Below are 14,736 nucleotides of genomic sequence, written 5' to 3'. Positions count from 1 at the left end.
TCCAAGTGCCACACGGCAAGGCCCCAAACTGTTATGACATCAATGTCGAACCCCTCTGTTAATTAAAATCACACACCTAGAAAAGCTCACCTCACATCATAATCTGTCAAAACGTGAGCGACAGAGAACTCCTAAATTCCACTAATAAACAACAAACAACAATTTATATCTGTGCAAGTAAGCTCGCTGAGCTTGAAGGTATGTTTTCAGAAGTTTCGTCACCATGACGAGGTGACATCATCAGTAGGAGCATCTGCTGAAGTGCTGGTGGGATATCCCACCTCTCTATTTATAGGTCTTGGTTTCTTAAAGTGGGTGATGTCATTTCCGGTTATTTTTAAAAAGAGAATGTAGACAGGATCTAAATTGATGCGTTTATTGATGGACTTCTGGTTATAATACGATTCCTCTAAGAAGGTCCTTGCGTGTCTTAGTATGTGTGTTTGCTTTGTCCCAGTCAAAGTGGTGCCCTTCTTTGTCTGTATGTACGGAACATAGTGATAGTGGATCATGTCTTTTGGTGGCTAGTTGGTGTTCTGTTGTTTATTTACAATGTGTTGTGCACATATGAAAAATGCGACTTATCTGCACACACACATTGATTAAACAGTGTATATAAAATCATTTTTCCACCATTGAAACTGTCCTGTTATTGTGTTACGAGGATAGATTAGATTAGATTAGATTACTTAGTGTGGAAACAGGCCCTTCGGCCCAACAAGTCCACACCGCCCCGTCGAAGTGCAACCCACCCATACCCCTAACATCTACCCCTTACCTACACTACGGGCAATTTAGGATGGTCAATTCACCTGACCTGCACATCTTTGGACTGTGGGAGGAAACCGGAGCACCCGGAGGAAACCCACGCAGACACGGGGAGAACGTGCAAACTCCACACAGTCAGTTGCCTGAGGCGGGGCGGTGTGGACTTGTTGGGCCGAAGGGCCTGTTTCCACACTAAGTAATCTAATCTAATCTAATCTATCCTCGTAACACAACAACAGGACAGTTTCAATTGTGGAAAAATTATTTTATATACACTGTTTAATCAATGTGTGTGTGCAGATAAGTCACATTTTTCATATGTGCACAACACATTGTAAAGAAACAACAGAGACACAGTTAACGAAAAATGATGCATATGATGTATAAAATTGGTAAAACATTAAAACATGATTTGATCCTCTCAACGAACCCTGCTTTTCTGGGATTCCCAACTCTAATCTCTCATTCTTACCAGGATGTGTGCTCCAAATTCTTGATTCTGGTGTCCCAACTTATTTCAGTTAATCCCCTTTCTACCGGGACTTCAATATGTTGGCCTGGTGGGTTCTTTCCAAAGCTCGTGTCAGTCATATTATTGGAGATAAATATTCTGGCATCAGACTCAGCATTTGAACATATTACTCTGTTGTACATGCACTGTACCAAGGACCACAGCACACAGGCATTGCCAAAACATTGGGGGATGTTCATCTACTTCTTTCGATAATGTAGCTTTCTCATTTTCCAGATCTCCAGATCTCTATCCTCTCTCTCCTTCTCCCTTTGTATCTAGTTAAGAAATCCACCAATTATTCTTCGTGTCCCGTCTCCCAAAACTCCTCCTTTCGGTTTATATCTAATGCTCTTTCAAGATGTAATGTGGTTATAATTGAGCAATGTAACTACCAAGACATGCGGGCGAAGCTGTCCAGAGTTAATTGGAAGGGGAACTGAGCAGGAAAGACCATGGAGCAGCAATGGGAGGAGGTTCTGGGGATAAATTCGGAAGATAATACCAGAAATGCAACCCAAAGAACTTGAAACATACTCAAGGGAGAACAAGGCAGCCATGAATGATAAGGCATCAAACCAAAAGAGAAAATATACAATGTGGTGAAGATGATTGGGACTCCAGAGAATTCATTGGCTCTGAAACTACATAAGGCTGGCATCACTGACACTACAGAGCTCTTAATCATGGTCAGGTAAAGAAACAGGGGAAACACATTCACTTTAAACACAGCAGATTGGTATTTCTCAATGAAAAATATTTAGGTGAATTAAATATTTGAATTAAGATCAGTTAAATGCTTTTGCAGAATGTGTCAGATTGTAAGCAAGACCCGGGGAGAGAGACCCTCAGCAGGATGAGAGTTTGAAAATGGAAGTATTTCCACATCAGAAACCAGGTTCGGTCACTGAGTGCAGGGCTGATGGGTGAATGGGTCTTAGTGAGAATTGGGGAACAGACAGCAAAATTGCATTGCAGATATTGCACCTCGAAACTGTGTATTCACGTAGTGCTGTAGATCACAGAAGCAGGAGAAGCAGATCTGCATTCAAATACAACCTGTAACTTTTTGCCAGGGTAACACCTCAGTCTGTCATTGGCATCAACACCATCTATGGCTCAGTGACGAGTGTGGGTGAAGATGTCAGGGTCAGAATCACGTGAACTTTACCTGATGCTAACTCATTAAAGCTACCAGACTTGACCAACAGATCTGTTCGAAGCAAACTACTCCGAGGTCTGAAAGGATGAAACCGGACAGAAAACCCAGCCTCAGCATCAATGTCGGAAAAGGGAATGGGAACACAGTCCTGTCGACCCTGCAGAAACCTCCTTCCTAACATCTGAGAGCTTGTGACAGCATTTACAGACCTTTCCCACAGACTTCACAGAAACATTGGGAATGGAAAACACATTGAGCCTCCCCATTCTAGTTCATGGAAAAACTCTCCTCAATGCACTTACCCCACATGATATACATATCCGTTAATGTGAGTAACCTTGGGAAGCTATAAAATAGGCGGTGCAGTCGTACGTTTGGTCCATCGAGTTTGCTAACCAATTCAATATAATGATGGTTGGCCCTTCATTTCCACACCGTACTCCTGCTCTCCCACCATCCCTTTACTGTCTCGAAATCCTTATTTATAATCAGTGTCTCGGTTTCCAGGTGCGAGAGAATTCCCCAGGTTCCCGAGTCATTGAGAGCAGACATTTATTATCATCTCAATGCAGAGTGACTGCCTGTATCTAATACTGTGGCCCCTTGTTTTACAAGTCCCAGGCAGGGGAATTATCATTCCTGCTTCCAATCTGTCTCACCCTGTCAGAGTTTTATATATCTCACTGAGATCTCCACTCATTTTCCTAAACCCCATGGAATACTTGCCCAGTCTCCCATACTCTGCTCCCATAACAAGCCCGTCATCCCAGAGACCAGTCTGGTCATCCTTCACTGCTCTCCCTCAATGTCAGGTTTGTCCTTTATTAGGTAAGGAGACCAAAACTCCCCACAATAGTGCACAATGTTCAAGATGATATCTCACCAAGGCCCTGTACAGCTGCAGTAAGACACCTTTTCTCCTGGACTCACATCCCCCTGAAATGAAGATCCACACACCATTTATCTTCCTCACTGCTTTCTGTTTCTGCAATATTACTTTCAGCAACTGGTGTACAAGGAGATGCAGATCCTTTTCAGTGTTGCAGCTCCCCACTTGGTGGGTCCGTGTTCACTGGGCAGCGTGCCAATGCCATGCCCAGTATTGACTTCTGGTTACAGAACTCACTGCACTGCAGGGGCCTCAGAGGTTTATGCAGAAGGAAACAACAAACAGGAGCATACGTCCCTTTGTAGATCAACATGTTTCAACCAATCCCTTTCAAATGGTAGGCTGCCAATTTATCGTTTCCACCAAAGAGCACACCGTCTCCTCTGTCCACATTGTTCTCCATCTGTCACGTATTTACCCATTCACTCCACTTGTCTTCTCGGTGCTTTTTTATAACCTCCTCACCCATTCACAATCCCACATCCGTTAGTGCTGTCAGCAGGCTGGGATATATTGTATCTGATTCCAGTAACCAAATGTTTAAAGGGCATTGTGAACAGCTGGGCCCCAAGCACCGATCCCTGCGACACCTCAGCAACCGTCCTCTGTTAATTTCTATTAATTTATTTCGTGAATCTCGGAGTCACTGGCTGGGCCAGCATTTATTGCCCGTCCCTAGTTGCCCTCGAGAAGGTGGTGGTGAGCTGCCTTGTTGAACGCTGCAGTCCACCTGCTTGGTTGACCTCAAATGCCATTAGGGAGGGAATCCCAGGATTCTGACCCAGTGACTGTGAAGGAGCGGTGATAAAATTCCAAGTCAGGATGGTGACTGGCTTGGAGGGAACCTGAAGATGATGGTATTCCCATACATCTGTAGCCCTTGTCCTTCTAGATAGACATGGGAGTTGTGAAGATGGTCTCTAAGGATCTTTGGTGGATCATTTTATTGCAGCATGTAGATAGTAAAACACTGCTGCTGCTGCTGAGCGTTGATGGTGGAGCATTGTGGATGAAGGGACAGTCAAACTGGCTGCTTTGTCCTGGATGGTATAAAGCTTCTTAAGTGTTATTGGGGCTGCACTCATCAAGACAAATTGGGAGTCTCCTATTACACTTCTGACTTATGCATTGTAGATGATGGACAGACTTTTGGAAGTCAGGATGTGAGTTACTCGCCGCAGTATTCCGAGCTTCGGACCTGCTCTTATAGTTACTGTGTTCATGTGGCGAGACCAGTGAGTTTCTGAGCAATGATTACCCACCAGGAATTTGACACTGGGGGATTCAGTGATAGTAACACCATTGAATGCCAAGTGGCAGGTTAGATTGTACTTTACTGGTGATGGTCATGGCCTGGCATTCGTGTGGCCTGAATATTACTTGCCACTTGTCAGCCTGGATACTGTCAAGATCTTGTCTCATTTGAACATGGACTGCTTCAGTATCTGAGGAGCCACAAATGTTGCAGAACATTGTACAATCATTGGCGAACATCCCCACTGCTGACCTTAAAATGGAGGGAAGGTCATTGATGAAGTAGCCCTGAAGAAGTTTTCGGTCACTGCCCGAGGGACTCCTACAGACTTGGAGCTGACTTGACTGACCTTTATCAACCATGACCACCTTCCTACGTGTCAGGTATGATTCTAACCAGCGGGGAGTTTGCCCCGATGCCCATTGATTCCTGTGTTGCTAAGGCCCCTTGATACCACACATAGTCGAATGCAGCCTTGATTTAAAGGGATATCGATCTCACCCCACCTCTGGAATTCAGCTCTTTTGTCCATGTTTGAATCACGGTAATGAGGTCAGGAGCTGAGTGGCCCTGGTGGAGCCCAAACTGGGCGTCATTGACCAGGGCATCGTGAATAGTTGAAGTGAAGTTCAGATTTGGTTGCAATCATAGAATTTTACTGGAGACTGGTTGCTTATAAATCATCCACGAGCTATCTGAAATGACTAATCAGTCTCATTCCCTTTCCTCCAAATATGTTTAACTGGCAATGCTGGGCATTGTGGCCATTCGCTGCACCTCTTCCAACCTAAGCTATTTTCTTTTGAATTTTAATACAAAACAAATACAGCTATTTAGTGATTTGACGCCTCAGATATAGTTTTAAATTAGTGAATGTCCTGACTGACTGACTGTTTGTTTGTTTGAGATTGAGAAACACTATAACAGCTCATCATATTTAAGTGATTGCTCCTGGTCAACAGTAATCTCCAAGTTTGCTTTGGAAATGAGGACAAACCAACAGATCCACGTAAAGTTGAATGAATGGAAAAAGTCTGGTTATTTTATTTAACGCCAACTTATTACAAGCATAAATGTTTTGACACTTTTGTTCTCCAACTGTGCAGAAACATTAAGTGTATCTTTGCTTGTATGTGAAGGCTGAAGCATTCAAACTGCACTGTATTAATATTGCTTCTGCTGCTGCTCAGCTATTTTTATGGCAGCCAACAAGTGCAGGAAAGGTGCTGACTAATGGATTTCTTTTGATTCGGGGAAAGCTGGTCTCCCCACAGATTTGCAGATATGCTGACAGTGGGCTGAGTTGAAGTTCATCCAAGCCTTCGTCATCTAGATACAAATGCTACACAATATCTTGAACATTTTCTTTGTATTAAGACTGACATTTGTATGTAGTAAAAATATCCTTCAGTTGTTTTATCAGGAATTTGGGATACCAGGTTGGCCTTCAAAGTATGAGCAAATTTGTGAAGGTAACTAAAGGTGGTCTTGACCAAGAAATATTGTAATAATAAAATTGATCAGAATGTTTTCTTTCCTTTGTAAAATGGATTATATTAGTTTTTATATATTTGAAATCTGTTAGTTGTAATATAGGATTTTTGTAGTTTAACAACATGGACATCAATGGGTTTTAATTTAAATGAAATATTTCTCTAAAACCATTGTCAAATGTAATTCTTGTGTTGCATTCCTCGGTGTGTTGGACAGCTACAAGGCTCAGGCCACCTCTTGCCTATCATTTGTTTAGCCAACTGCAATGCTGTAGGCGTTTTTTTAATATTTTAAAAGCTTTCATTTACTGAAAAGAGTCCCTTGTAACATTGGTATGGGCACTGCAGCTGGCTTCTAGCAATAAAGCCTCCATTATGCCTGGTGGTAGATGAACAAAGAACTTAGCAATTCCTTTTATTCATTGTTTGAATGGTCCCATATGAAAATCATGTGATATTTCTTAACTTTGGCACTGCTGTTCCAAAAATGGGCTGTGTGAATCTGGCAGCTTAGCTTACAGTGATGGGGTCTTGAGTTCAGTTTGGTAGATGGGAACTACAGTAGAAATAGTAGTACATGTTGGAAGAAATACATAAAGCATAGTATCCTTTTTTAGGAGATTGGACTGCACTGCTCTTTTAAAACTATTACCACTAACTGAATCAGTAGTTCATGAGAATGTAATACTTGCTTGTTAAATGGTTAATCACAATTCTCACGTTTTGATAGAGGTTTGTCTGCCATCAGGCTGACTCTATCTCCAGGTCACAGAATGATGGACTGAACTACTCATGATCTCATTCTCCCAGTGGACTAAAGAAATGTCCCTTATACGTGCCAACAGTTTTGAATTATGAGGGAGCACTATTGATAATGTGCTCTCTACACCACAGCTCTATGCTGATTTTACTATCATTGAAGAAAGACACACAGAAAATTGAAAAGTGTGCCATCATAAATTGCAGCAACTGTTTGCAGCAGCCAAGTTTGAAAGTGAACAGTTCTGAAATCGTTAAAACCGTGCCAGATAGGTTGGTGTCATTTGGCAAGATTGAAAAATAATGCTAGTTAGAAGTAAAGATGTTCCAAGTTGTTAATGCCCTATATAATGAAATGCTTACTATAATTACAAAACTGTAAAATAGTAACCAACCAATTTTCTGCTTTTCTTTTAATAACAGTACATGCTAATCTTGTGTTGTTCACTGGTAGACTGGAATCTGGAGTACTGTTCTGATATTTAGCTATTAATCTACCACTGTTCAATGCTGACCAAGCAAATTATTCAGGTAGATCCTTGCGCTCCTGCTTTGGATGTCTTGCTGATTTCATGTATTGTTCAAACTACATACAGCTTAACGTTATAAAGAAAACCCCTTTTGATTTAGATTTTGTAGTTCCCAAGTGGAGCAAAGCATGATTTTCTTTAAACAGATACTTTCATTTAAAAGGCTTCTGTGTGTCCAGATTTAAGTCATACAATTCAATTAAATCTTCTTTAAGTTTTAAAATTGTGTTTTTCAGCATCCCACAGATGTGGACTATAGAGTGATGGCAACATTCACAGAGTTTTTCACAACCCTTCTTGGATTTGTCAACTTTAGACTGTACCAGAGCCTCAATCTTCTTTATCCCCCAAAGGTAGATTAAATTTATTTGACAGAAGTCTAATCTTTGAAAGTGACCCAGAGGTGATTTGCACCTTCATATTTGTAATATATATCTGAACGATCTGATTTCAATTATATATGTTCATCTTCCCTCTTCAGTTTTTGTGCAACTGTATCTTTTCTGTTCTCTTTGGTTTGTAGGCCAAGTCTGATGGGAAGGCATATTTAGGACAGTGAAAGTATTAATGACTGAACAGCCTGTTGTGTTAAATCATTGATCATCATCAAAAGTACAAAGTAATTTTATTGTTTCAATAACTTGAATTCCACAGTGGTAATGTTTCTGCTGAATTAATGTTTCAACAGGTGTTAAGTAATTAAACAGAAGTCGTTTACTCAGAAATGATAAGAACTTTTCTAAATCAACAAAGGCCAAAGTTCTACCTTTTTGCACATGCAGTGGTTATCCACTTAGTCTTGTTCATAATGACAGTACAGTGGTATTCAATGCTGGAATAGTTCTTTAAAAGTGAGAAGGGAATGCGGTGTGATTGTTTTTCTAACATTGTACATTTTTTTCAAGCATAAACACTTTTGGAATGTTCAATATGGTTGAAATGTTTGCTAGGTACATTCCACGCCCTGAGAAAGCTAGTGGGCAATCATCTAGCAAAACTCTTCCAGCACTGCCCTTCAGTTGGTTACTGATAGACAAATGAGTAGTGTTGCCTGAAAAGTAAGGGAATCTCCCTGTGGAAAATGCTTGTTTTTTTTCACAAACCTGTTTGATAACCAACTACATGAGCATGAAACAAAGTTGGTGCTTTGTAAAACCAGCTGTTGAAGCAAACTGTTTGACCTGGTATGGCAAAAGTGCTTTGCTTTGTTTTTGCATTGAGCTGTTGGATAGCACATACAAACACTGTTGAAACATGTTGCATTTCTTTCAGCCCCCTTGTTGGATATATGCACATATCATCCCTTCTTTCACTTCCATTTGTGACCTTTTGAATTATGAGCTGTTTAAATGCATAAATTCATAAAATGCCATTGTTGATATTTCATTAGGTCATGAGTGAGAACTGTGAGTCTTTAACTATTGAGATTTGTTTCTTTTAAAAATACATTTTTGGGGGGAAAATGCTGTCTAATTTGTGCAGCATTCAAAATACTGGACAGGATTTAATACGTAGCTTCCATATTTGCAAAATCATTCATCTATAATTTATGGACTACATATTTTTACTGTGTAAAAATGTGAATTCAGAAATAAATTTATCAAAATGTGTTTGGTTATTGCTAAGATCCAGACAAGTTAAATAATTTAAAGATGGGAAGTAAAATAAATCTGATCTGGTTCATCAAAATGTCAAGTTGCTATCTCAGTTTGGGAAACTAATCACTGAAGACCAAAATTGACAAATGTCCAAAACATTGTAAGTTGTGTAATATAATGAAATATTTGTATGATTAGCAAACCTTTTCTCTTTGCTATAAAATGGATATGTTCTACATATATGCTTTTTTTAATTCTCTGTCCTGTTATGTAGCCATTTTAATGTGCGATTATATTCACTCTGTTTTAGAGTCTTCCCATAAAGTGGTTACTTTATGGTTCCCATTTTGTGGTTACTGGTTGTTTTGCTGTGCCTGTATTTCTTGCGTACTGCAGCCCATATTGTAGCTACTGTTGTGATTGACAACAGATTTATGGATTGAGAAGTTTGGAGGATTCTTTTCCATTTTATTTCACAAAACTAACTAAACTGAAAATTTATCTTCAGCTTGAAAACAATGCTGAAGAAAGTGACTTGAAGCAAGACAATGAAGAGAAATATGCAATGGATTCTGAAAGTTATATGGAGGTAAGTGGTGAACCTGGCTGAAGTCTGACTTTCAGAAAAAAATTGCTATTTTATTCAAAGCACTGATGTTGATTTTGTGATTTACTTAGAAACTGGCTGCGCTGGGTGCAAGTTTAGCTCGTGTGATATCCTCAAGTGAAGAGGATGATGTGGTACCTGATGAGTTCCCTGCAGAAGAAGTAAGTATAAACCAGTATAGTTCGCCATTATTGAACAAAGTGTTTTTTCAGTGAGAAAGAAAACTCCTTTGCTCAGTTAAATTTTAAATATTTTGGTGTTTGATTTGCTCTCTGCCTCATTAAATTATCATGACAGAAGATTGGGCAGCTTAGTACAAGCAGAACTGTTTCCTGGACGACCATAAGAACTATCTATCAATTCTACAGTTGTAGCTCAGATCCTTTTTTTATATACCATTGCAGTCAGACAATTATTTACATCCATGGAGTTAATTATCACTATTATCAAGAGGACATTGAAAATAGTAAATATAGGGTCTTGGTTGTTGAAGTTGGAGGCCTTCACCCAGTAATGATTCTCTAAATTGCCAAAATGCATCAATTGCATGCTGAAAGTAAAAAACCTGATACTAGCTATAAAATATGAATGCACCATAGAGCAATGAACACAGAATTTAATCAGCTTAGAGTTACTCTATTTGAATTTTTCTCCATCTAGCTTTTCAACAATATCTTACACAGTACCTAAATTTACTTGGAGTGGACTGCTGATTGTGATACTGTTGGATCAAGACAGAATTAACTTAAACTTGTCTTTCTTGAAAGTTTACAAGTGTAAATTAAAAGAAAACTTTTAGTACTTCAGACTTTCAAAGTCTATGGGCTTGTATCTACAAAAGTTAATTCTTGAGACTCGCATACAAGTCGTTACCACTTGGGTAAGGAATCATCAAAAAGTCTAACCTTTTCTAGAAGTCCATTTTAGTAAAAATAAATTGTTTAATTTCCCAAGGCACACAAACATAACTTAATATTGCACAAATAAACATTGTTACTCCCAAAATAGCACTTGAAAAAATAATTTTTTATTGCGCCATATCCTTTGCGACCTTGTGACATTTTTGAATGATTTACAAAACCACTGAGATTGGCCTCTCTTTGAAGACTTATGAGCTTTCAGGTTTTGGTTTGTTTTTGTGCACTCAACCAGATTGTCCATTAAAAACTTGCTTTCAGCGTATGTTTAATCTTCCCTTAGTATTCTGTTAGCTCACGTTGATGCATTTGTATGTTGTTACTAAGGAAAGGAATGTTAAGCCAATGTCAAATTAAGTTGGCAGGTTGATTTGTTAATAACACAGTAAAATACAGTTTTCAAACTTAGTTTGGAAGTTAGTATTTATGGGACAAATATGTGAACAATGAAATATAAAGCAGTACTTTCTACCTACAGAAACTTAATAGATTTGTGTACCTCTTTTGGTTTTTATAAGTGCATGTCTGTCTGATTAAAACTGAATGTTTGCCAGGTTATAGAGGCAGTTTTTCATTTGTGAGTATGAGGTTATTCTCAGTGGCAAAATAATATGGTACACTGGAGTAACTTCTATAATTTATTCAGGAAAACGCAGTACTGCTTGAAGAGAGGCAAAAAGAACAACAAATGCTAGAAAAACAGAAGAAGTTGTTTGAGGGGTTAAAGTTTTTCTTAAACAGAGAAGTTCCACGTGAATCACTGGCATTTGTCATAAGGTATGTTACTAGTTCTGTTGTATGTGATCAATTTTTAATCCTTCAACCCATTCAGTTGTTTCTGATGGTGTCAACTTGTTGCTTCTGGGATACAGTTTGTACCTCACAACCATTATTCATTTGTCAATTCCATTGGTTATCTGACTGACTGAGGTTGACTGACCATGAGGCCAAACCAATTCTGTTCTCACTGATGTATGCACATTTTCACCTCCTCTTTATCCCCTAAATGTAGCTACTTGGTGCATCAACTGATACATTGAACCTCGTATCTTCAAGTCTAAGAGGTTTTGCTAATTGTCTGATAAAGTTGGTCAACATAATAATTGATGACTGATGAAATTAGTAAAAAAAAAAGCAATCAAATGCTTTTCTATCCTTTTTGTCCTCTGGCAATGAATTTTGTGAAGGAACAGTTTCACAATCTGACCAATTTCACTTGAGTGTGATTCCAGAGACACTGAATATCAATAAGCTATTTGATTATATATAGGAGAACATATGGAGCCCACCTCTTCTTGCTCAGTATTCACGTGCATAATTTGCAGGGGAATGACTCAGTAGCAACAGGTTGGAGTGGGAACTGTGGCTGACATTTCACTCTGTTCTAAATGTATTTATTCATTACTTTGAAGAACTGTTTTAGGGAGAAAATAACTTTTGAACCACTTTAAAACTTTTTTTTAGGTGTTTTGGAGGCAAGGTATCATGGGATAAGTCAGTTTGTATAGGTGCGACCTATCCTGTAACAGATGATACCATTACTCATCAGATTGTGGACAGGCCAAATCTGGATAAGCAGTTTATTAACAGGTATGACTTCATGTAAACTGAAATGCTAGGTCCCGTAAGTATGAGTTTGCTTTTCTTATCGGTGTTGACTTCTACTTCCACTTCCATTATATCTGAAAACAAACAATTAATTCAGTGTCCTCCATTTCTTGCTTTAAGAACCTGAGCACAAAATACTGTAACTGTTAGAAATCTAAAATAAAATAGTTCATGATCATGGCACAGACTTGCATTCTTGAACAGCAAGACCATGTTAACCTATTCCATTTCTGCTTTCCACTTGTTAGTCACATATTTTAGACATTGGCTGCATGCCCAAAACACACAATCCAGTTAAGAGCAAGTTATTTCTTTACCCACCTAACCTTGCTCCGGATGAAATGCAATAAATGATCTTGGTTTAGGTTCTTTTTTCACGTTGAAGTCAGGGTGAAAGGGAAGGCTAGTAGGTATAGGGAATGCTGGATGACTGAGGAAATTCAGGGTTTGGTTAAGAAAAAGAAGGAAGCATATGTCAGGTATAGACAGGATAGATCGAGTGATTCCTTAGAATATAAAGAAAATAGGAGTATACTTAAGAGGGAAATCAGGAGGGCGAAACGGGGACATGAGATAGCCACTGTTGGAATATTGTGTGCAGTTCTGGTCTCCTTCCTATTGGAAAGATGTTGGGAAACTTGAAAAGATTTACAAGGATGTTGCCAGGGTTGGAGGATCTGAGCTACAGGGAGCGGCTGAACAGGCTGGGGCTGTTTCCCTGGAGCGTCGGTGGCTGAGGGGTGACCTTATAGAGGTTTACAAAATTATGAGGGGTATGGATAGGATAAATAGGCAAAGTCTTTTCCCTGGAGTCGGGGAGTCCAGAACTAGAGGGCATAGGTTTAGGGTGAGAGGGGAAAGATATAGAAGAGACCTAAGGGGCAACTTTTTCACGCAGAGGGTGGTAGGTGTATGGAATGAGCTGCCAGAGGATGTGGTGGAGGCTGGTTCAATTGCAACATTTAGGAGGCATTTGGATGGGTATATGAATAGGAAGGGTTTGGAGGGATATGGGCTGGGTGCTGGCAGGTGGGACTAGATTGGGTTGGGATATCTGGTCGGCATGGACGGGTTGGACCGAAGGGTCTGTTTCCATGCTGTACATCTCTATGACCCTATGACTGATGGAGAGTTTGTTTCAAAAATAGTTATTGCATGTCTTTGAAATCTGTCCGTTATTTTAACTGATATTTAAATCTTCTGGATCCCTTGTTCAAGAAGGGGAGTAGGGATAATCCTAGTAACTATAGGCCAGTGAGTCTCACTTCTGTTGTGGGCAAAGTCTTAGAGAGAATTGTAAGGGATAGGATTTATGCACATCTGGATAAGAATGATGTGATCAAGGATAGTCAGCATGGTTTTGTGAAGGGCAGGTCGTGCCTCACAAACCTTATTGAATTCTTTGAGAAGGTGACGAAGGAGGTAGATGAGGGGAAAGCGGTAGATGTGGTATATATGGATTTTAGTAAGGCGTTTGATAAGGTCCCCCATGGTAGGCTACTGCAGAAAATACAGAGATATGGCATTGAGGGTGAGTTGGAGGTTTGGATTAGGAATTGGCTCTCTGGAAGAAGACAGAGGGTAGTAGTTGATGGCAAAGGTTCATCTTGGAGTGCCGTCACTAGCGGTGTTCCGCAAGGATCTGTTTTGGGACCATTGCTGTTTGTCATTTTTATAAATGACCTGGAGGAAGGGTTAGAAGGTTGGGTGAGCAAGTTTGCGGATGATACGAAAGTCGGAGGAGTTGTAGACAGTGAGGAAGGATATGGCAGGTTACAGCGGGATATAGAGAAGCTGCAGAGCTGGGCAGAAAGGTGGCAAATGGAGTTCAATGTAGCTAAGTGTGAAGTGATTCACTTTGGTAAGAGTAATAAAAAGATGGATTACTGGGCTAATGGTAGACTACTTGGTAGTGTGGAAGAGCAGAGGGATCTTGGTGTCCATGTACACAGATCTCTGAAAGTTGCCACCCAGGTAAATAGTGCAGTGAAGAAGGCATATGGCGTACTGGCTTTTATTGGTAGAGGAATTGAGTTCCGGAGTCCTGAGGTCATGCTGCAGTTGTATAAGACTCTGGTGCGGCCGCTTCTGGAATATTGTGTGCAGTTTTGGTCGCCATACTATAGGAAGGATGTGGAGGCACTGGAACGGGTGCAGAGGAGGTTTACCAGGATGTTGCCTGGTATGGTAGGAAGATCCTATGAGGAAAGGCTGAGGCACTTGGGGTTGTTTTCTTTGGAGAAAAGAAGGTTTAGGGGTGATTTGATAGAGGTGTACAAGATGATTAGGGGGTTAGATAGGGTTGACAGTGAGAACCTTTTTCCGCGTATGGAGTCAGCTATTACAAGGGGGCATAGCTTTAAATTAAGGGGGGGTAGATATAGGACTGATGTTAGGGGTAGGTTCTTCACTCAGCGAGTCGTAAGATCATGGAATGCCCTGCCAGTAGCAGTAGTGGACTCTCCCTCTTTATGGGTATTTAAGCGGGCATTGGATAGGTATATGGAGGATAGTGGGTTAGTGTAGGTTAGGTGGGCTTTGATCGGCGCAACATCGAGGGCCGAAGGGCCTGTACTGCGCTGTATTGTTCTATGTTCTATGTTCTATGATTATCTCTGATCAAACCTTGTGACTCTGAT

General features: G+C 40.1%; 1 protein-coding gene across 1 annotated transcript; it reads left to right on the top strand.

Annotated features, from left to right (window-relative positions):
* The first annotated feature begins 7,584 nt into the window (after positions 1 to 7,584).
* LOC140458697 (pescadillo homolog) lies at positions 7,585 to 12,095 on the top strand. Its single transcript, XM_072553365.1, has 5 exons — positions 7,585 to 7,720; positions 9,474 to 9,554; positions 9,644 to 9,733; positions 11,136 to 11,266; positions 11,954 to 12,095. Exons 1-5 carry the CDS (start codon positions 7,631 to 7,633, stop codon positions 12,093 to 12,095), a joined length of 534 nt encoding a protein of 177 aa, XP_072409466.1. The 5' UTR covers positions 7,585 to 7,630.
* The last annotated feature ends 2,641 nt before the right edge of the window (positions 12,096 to 14,736 follow it).

This window comes from Chiloscyllium punctatum, chromosome 34 (genome assembly GCF_047496795.1).
Source record: "Chiloscyllium punctatum isolate Juve2018m chromosome 34, sChiPun1.3, whole genome shotgun sequence".
Taxonomy (NCBI): domain Eukaryota; kingdom Metazoa; phylum Chordata; class Chondrichthyes; order Orectolobiformes; family Hemiscylliidae; genus Chiloscyllium; species Chiloscyllium punctatum.
Note: the sequence above shows the minus strand (reverse complement) of the source record. Positions and strands in the feature narration are given on the sequence as shown.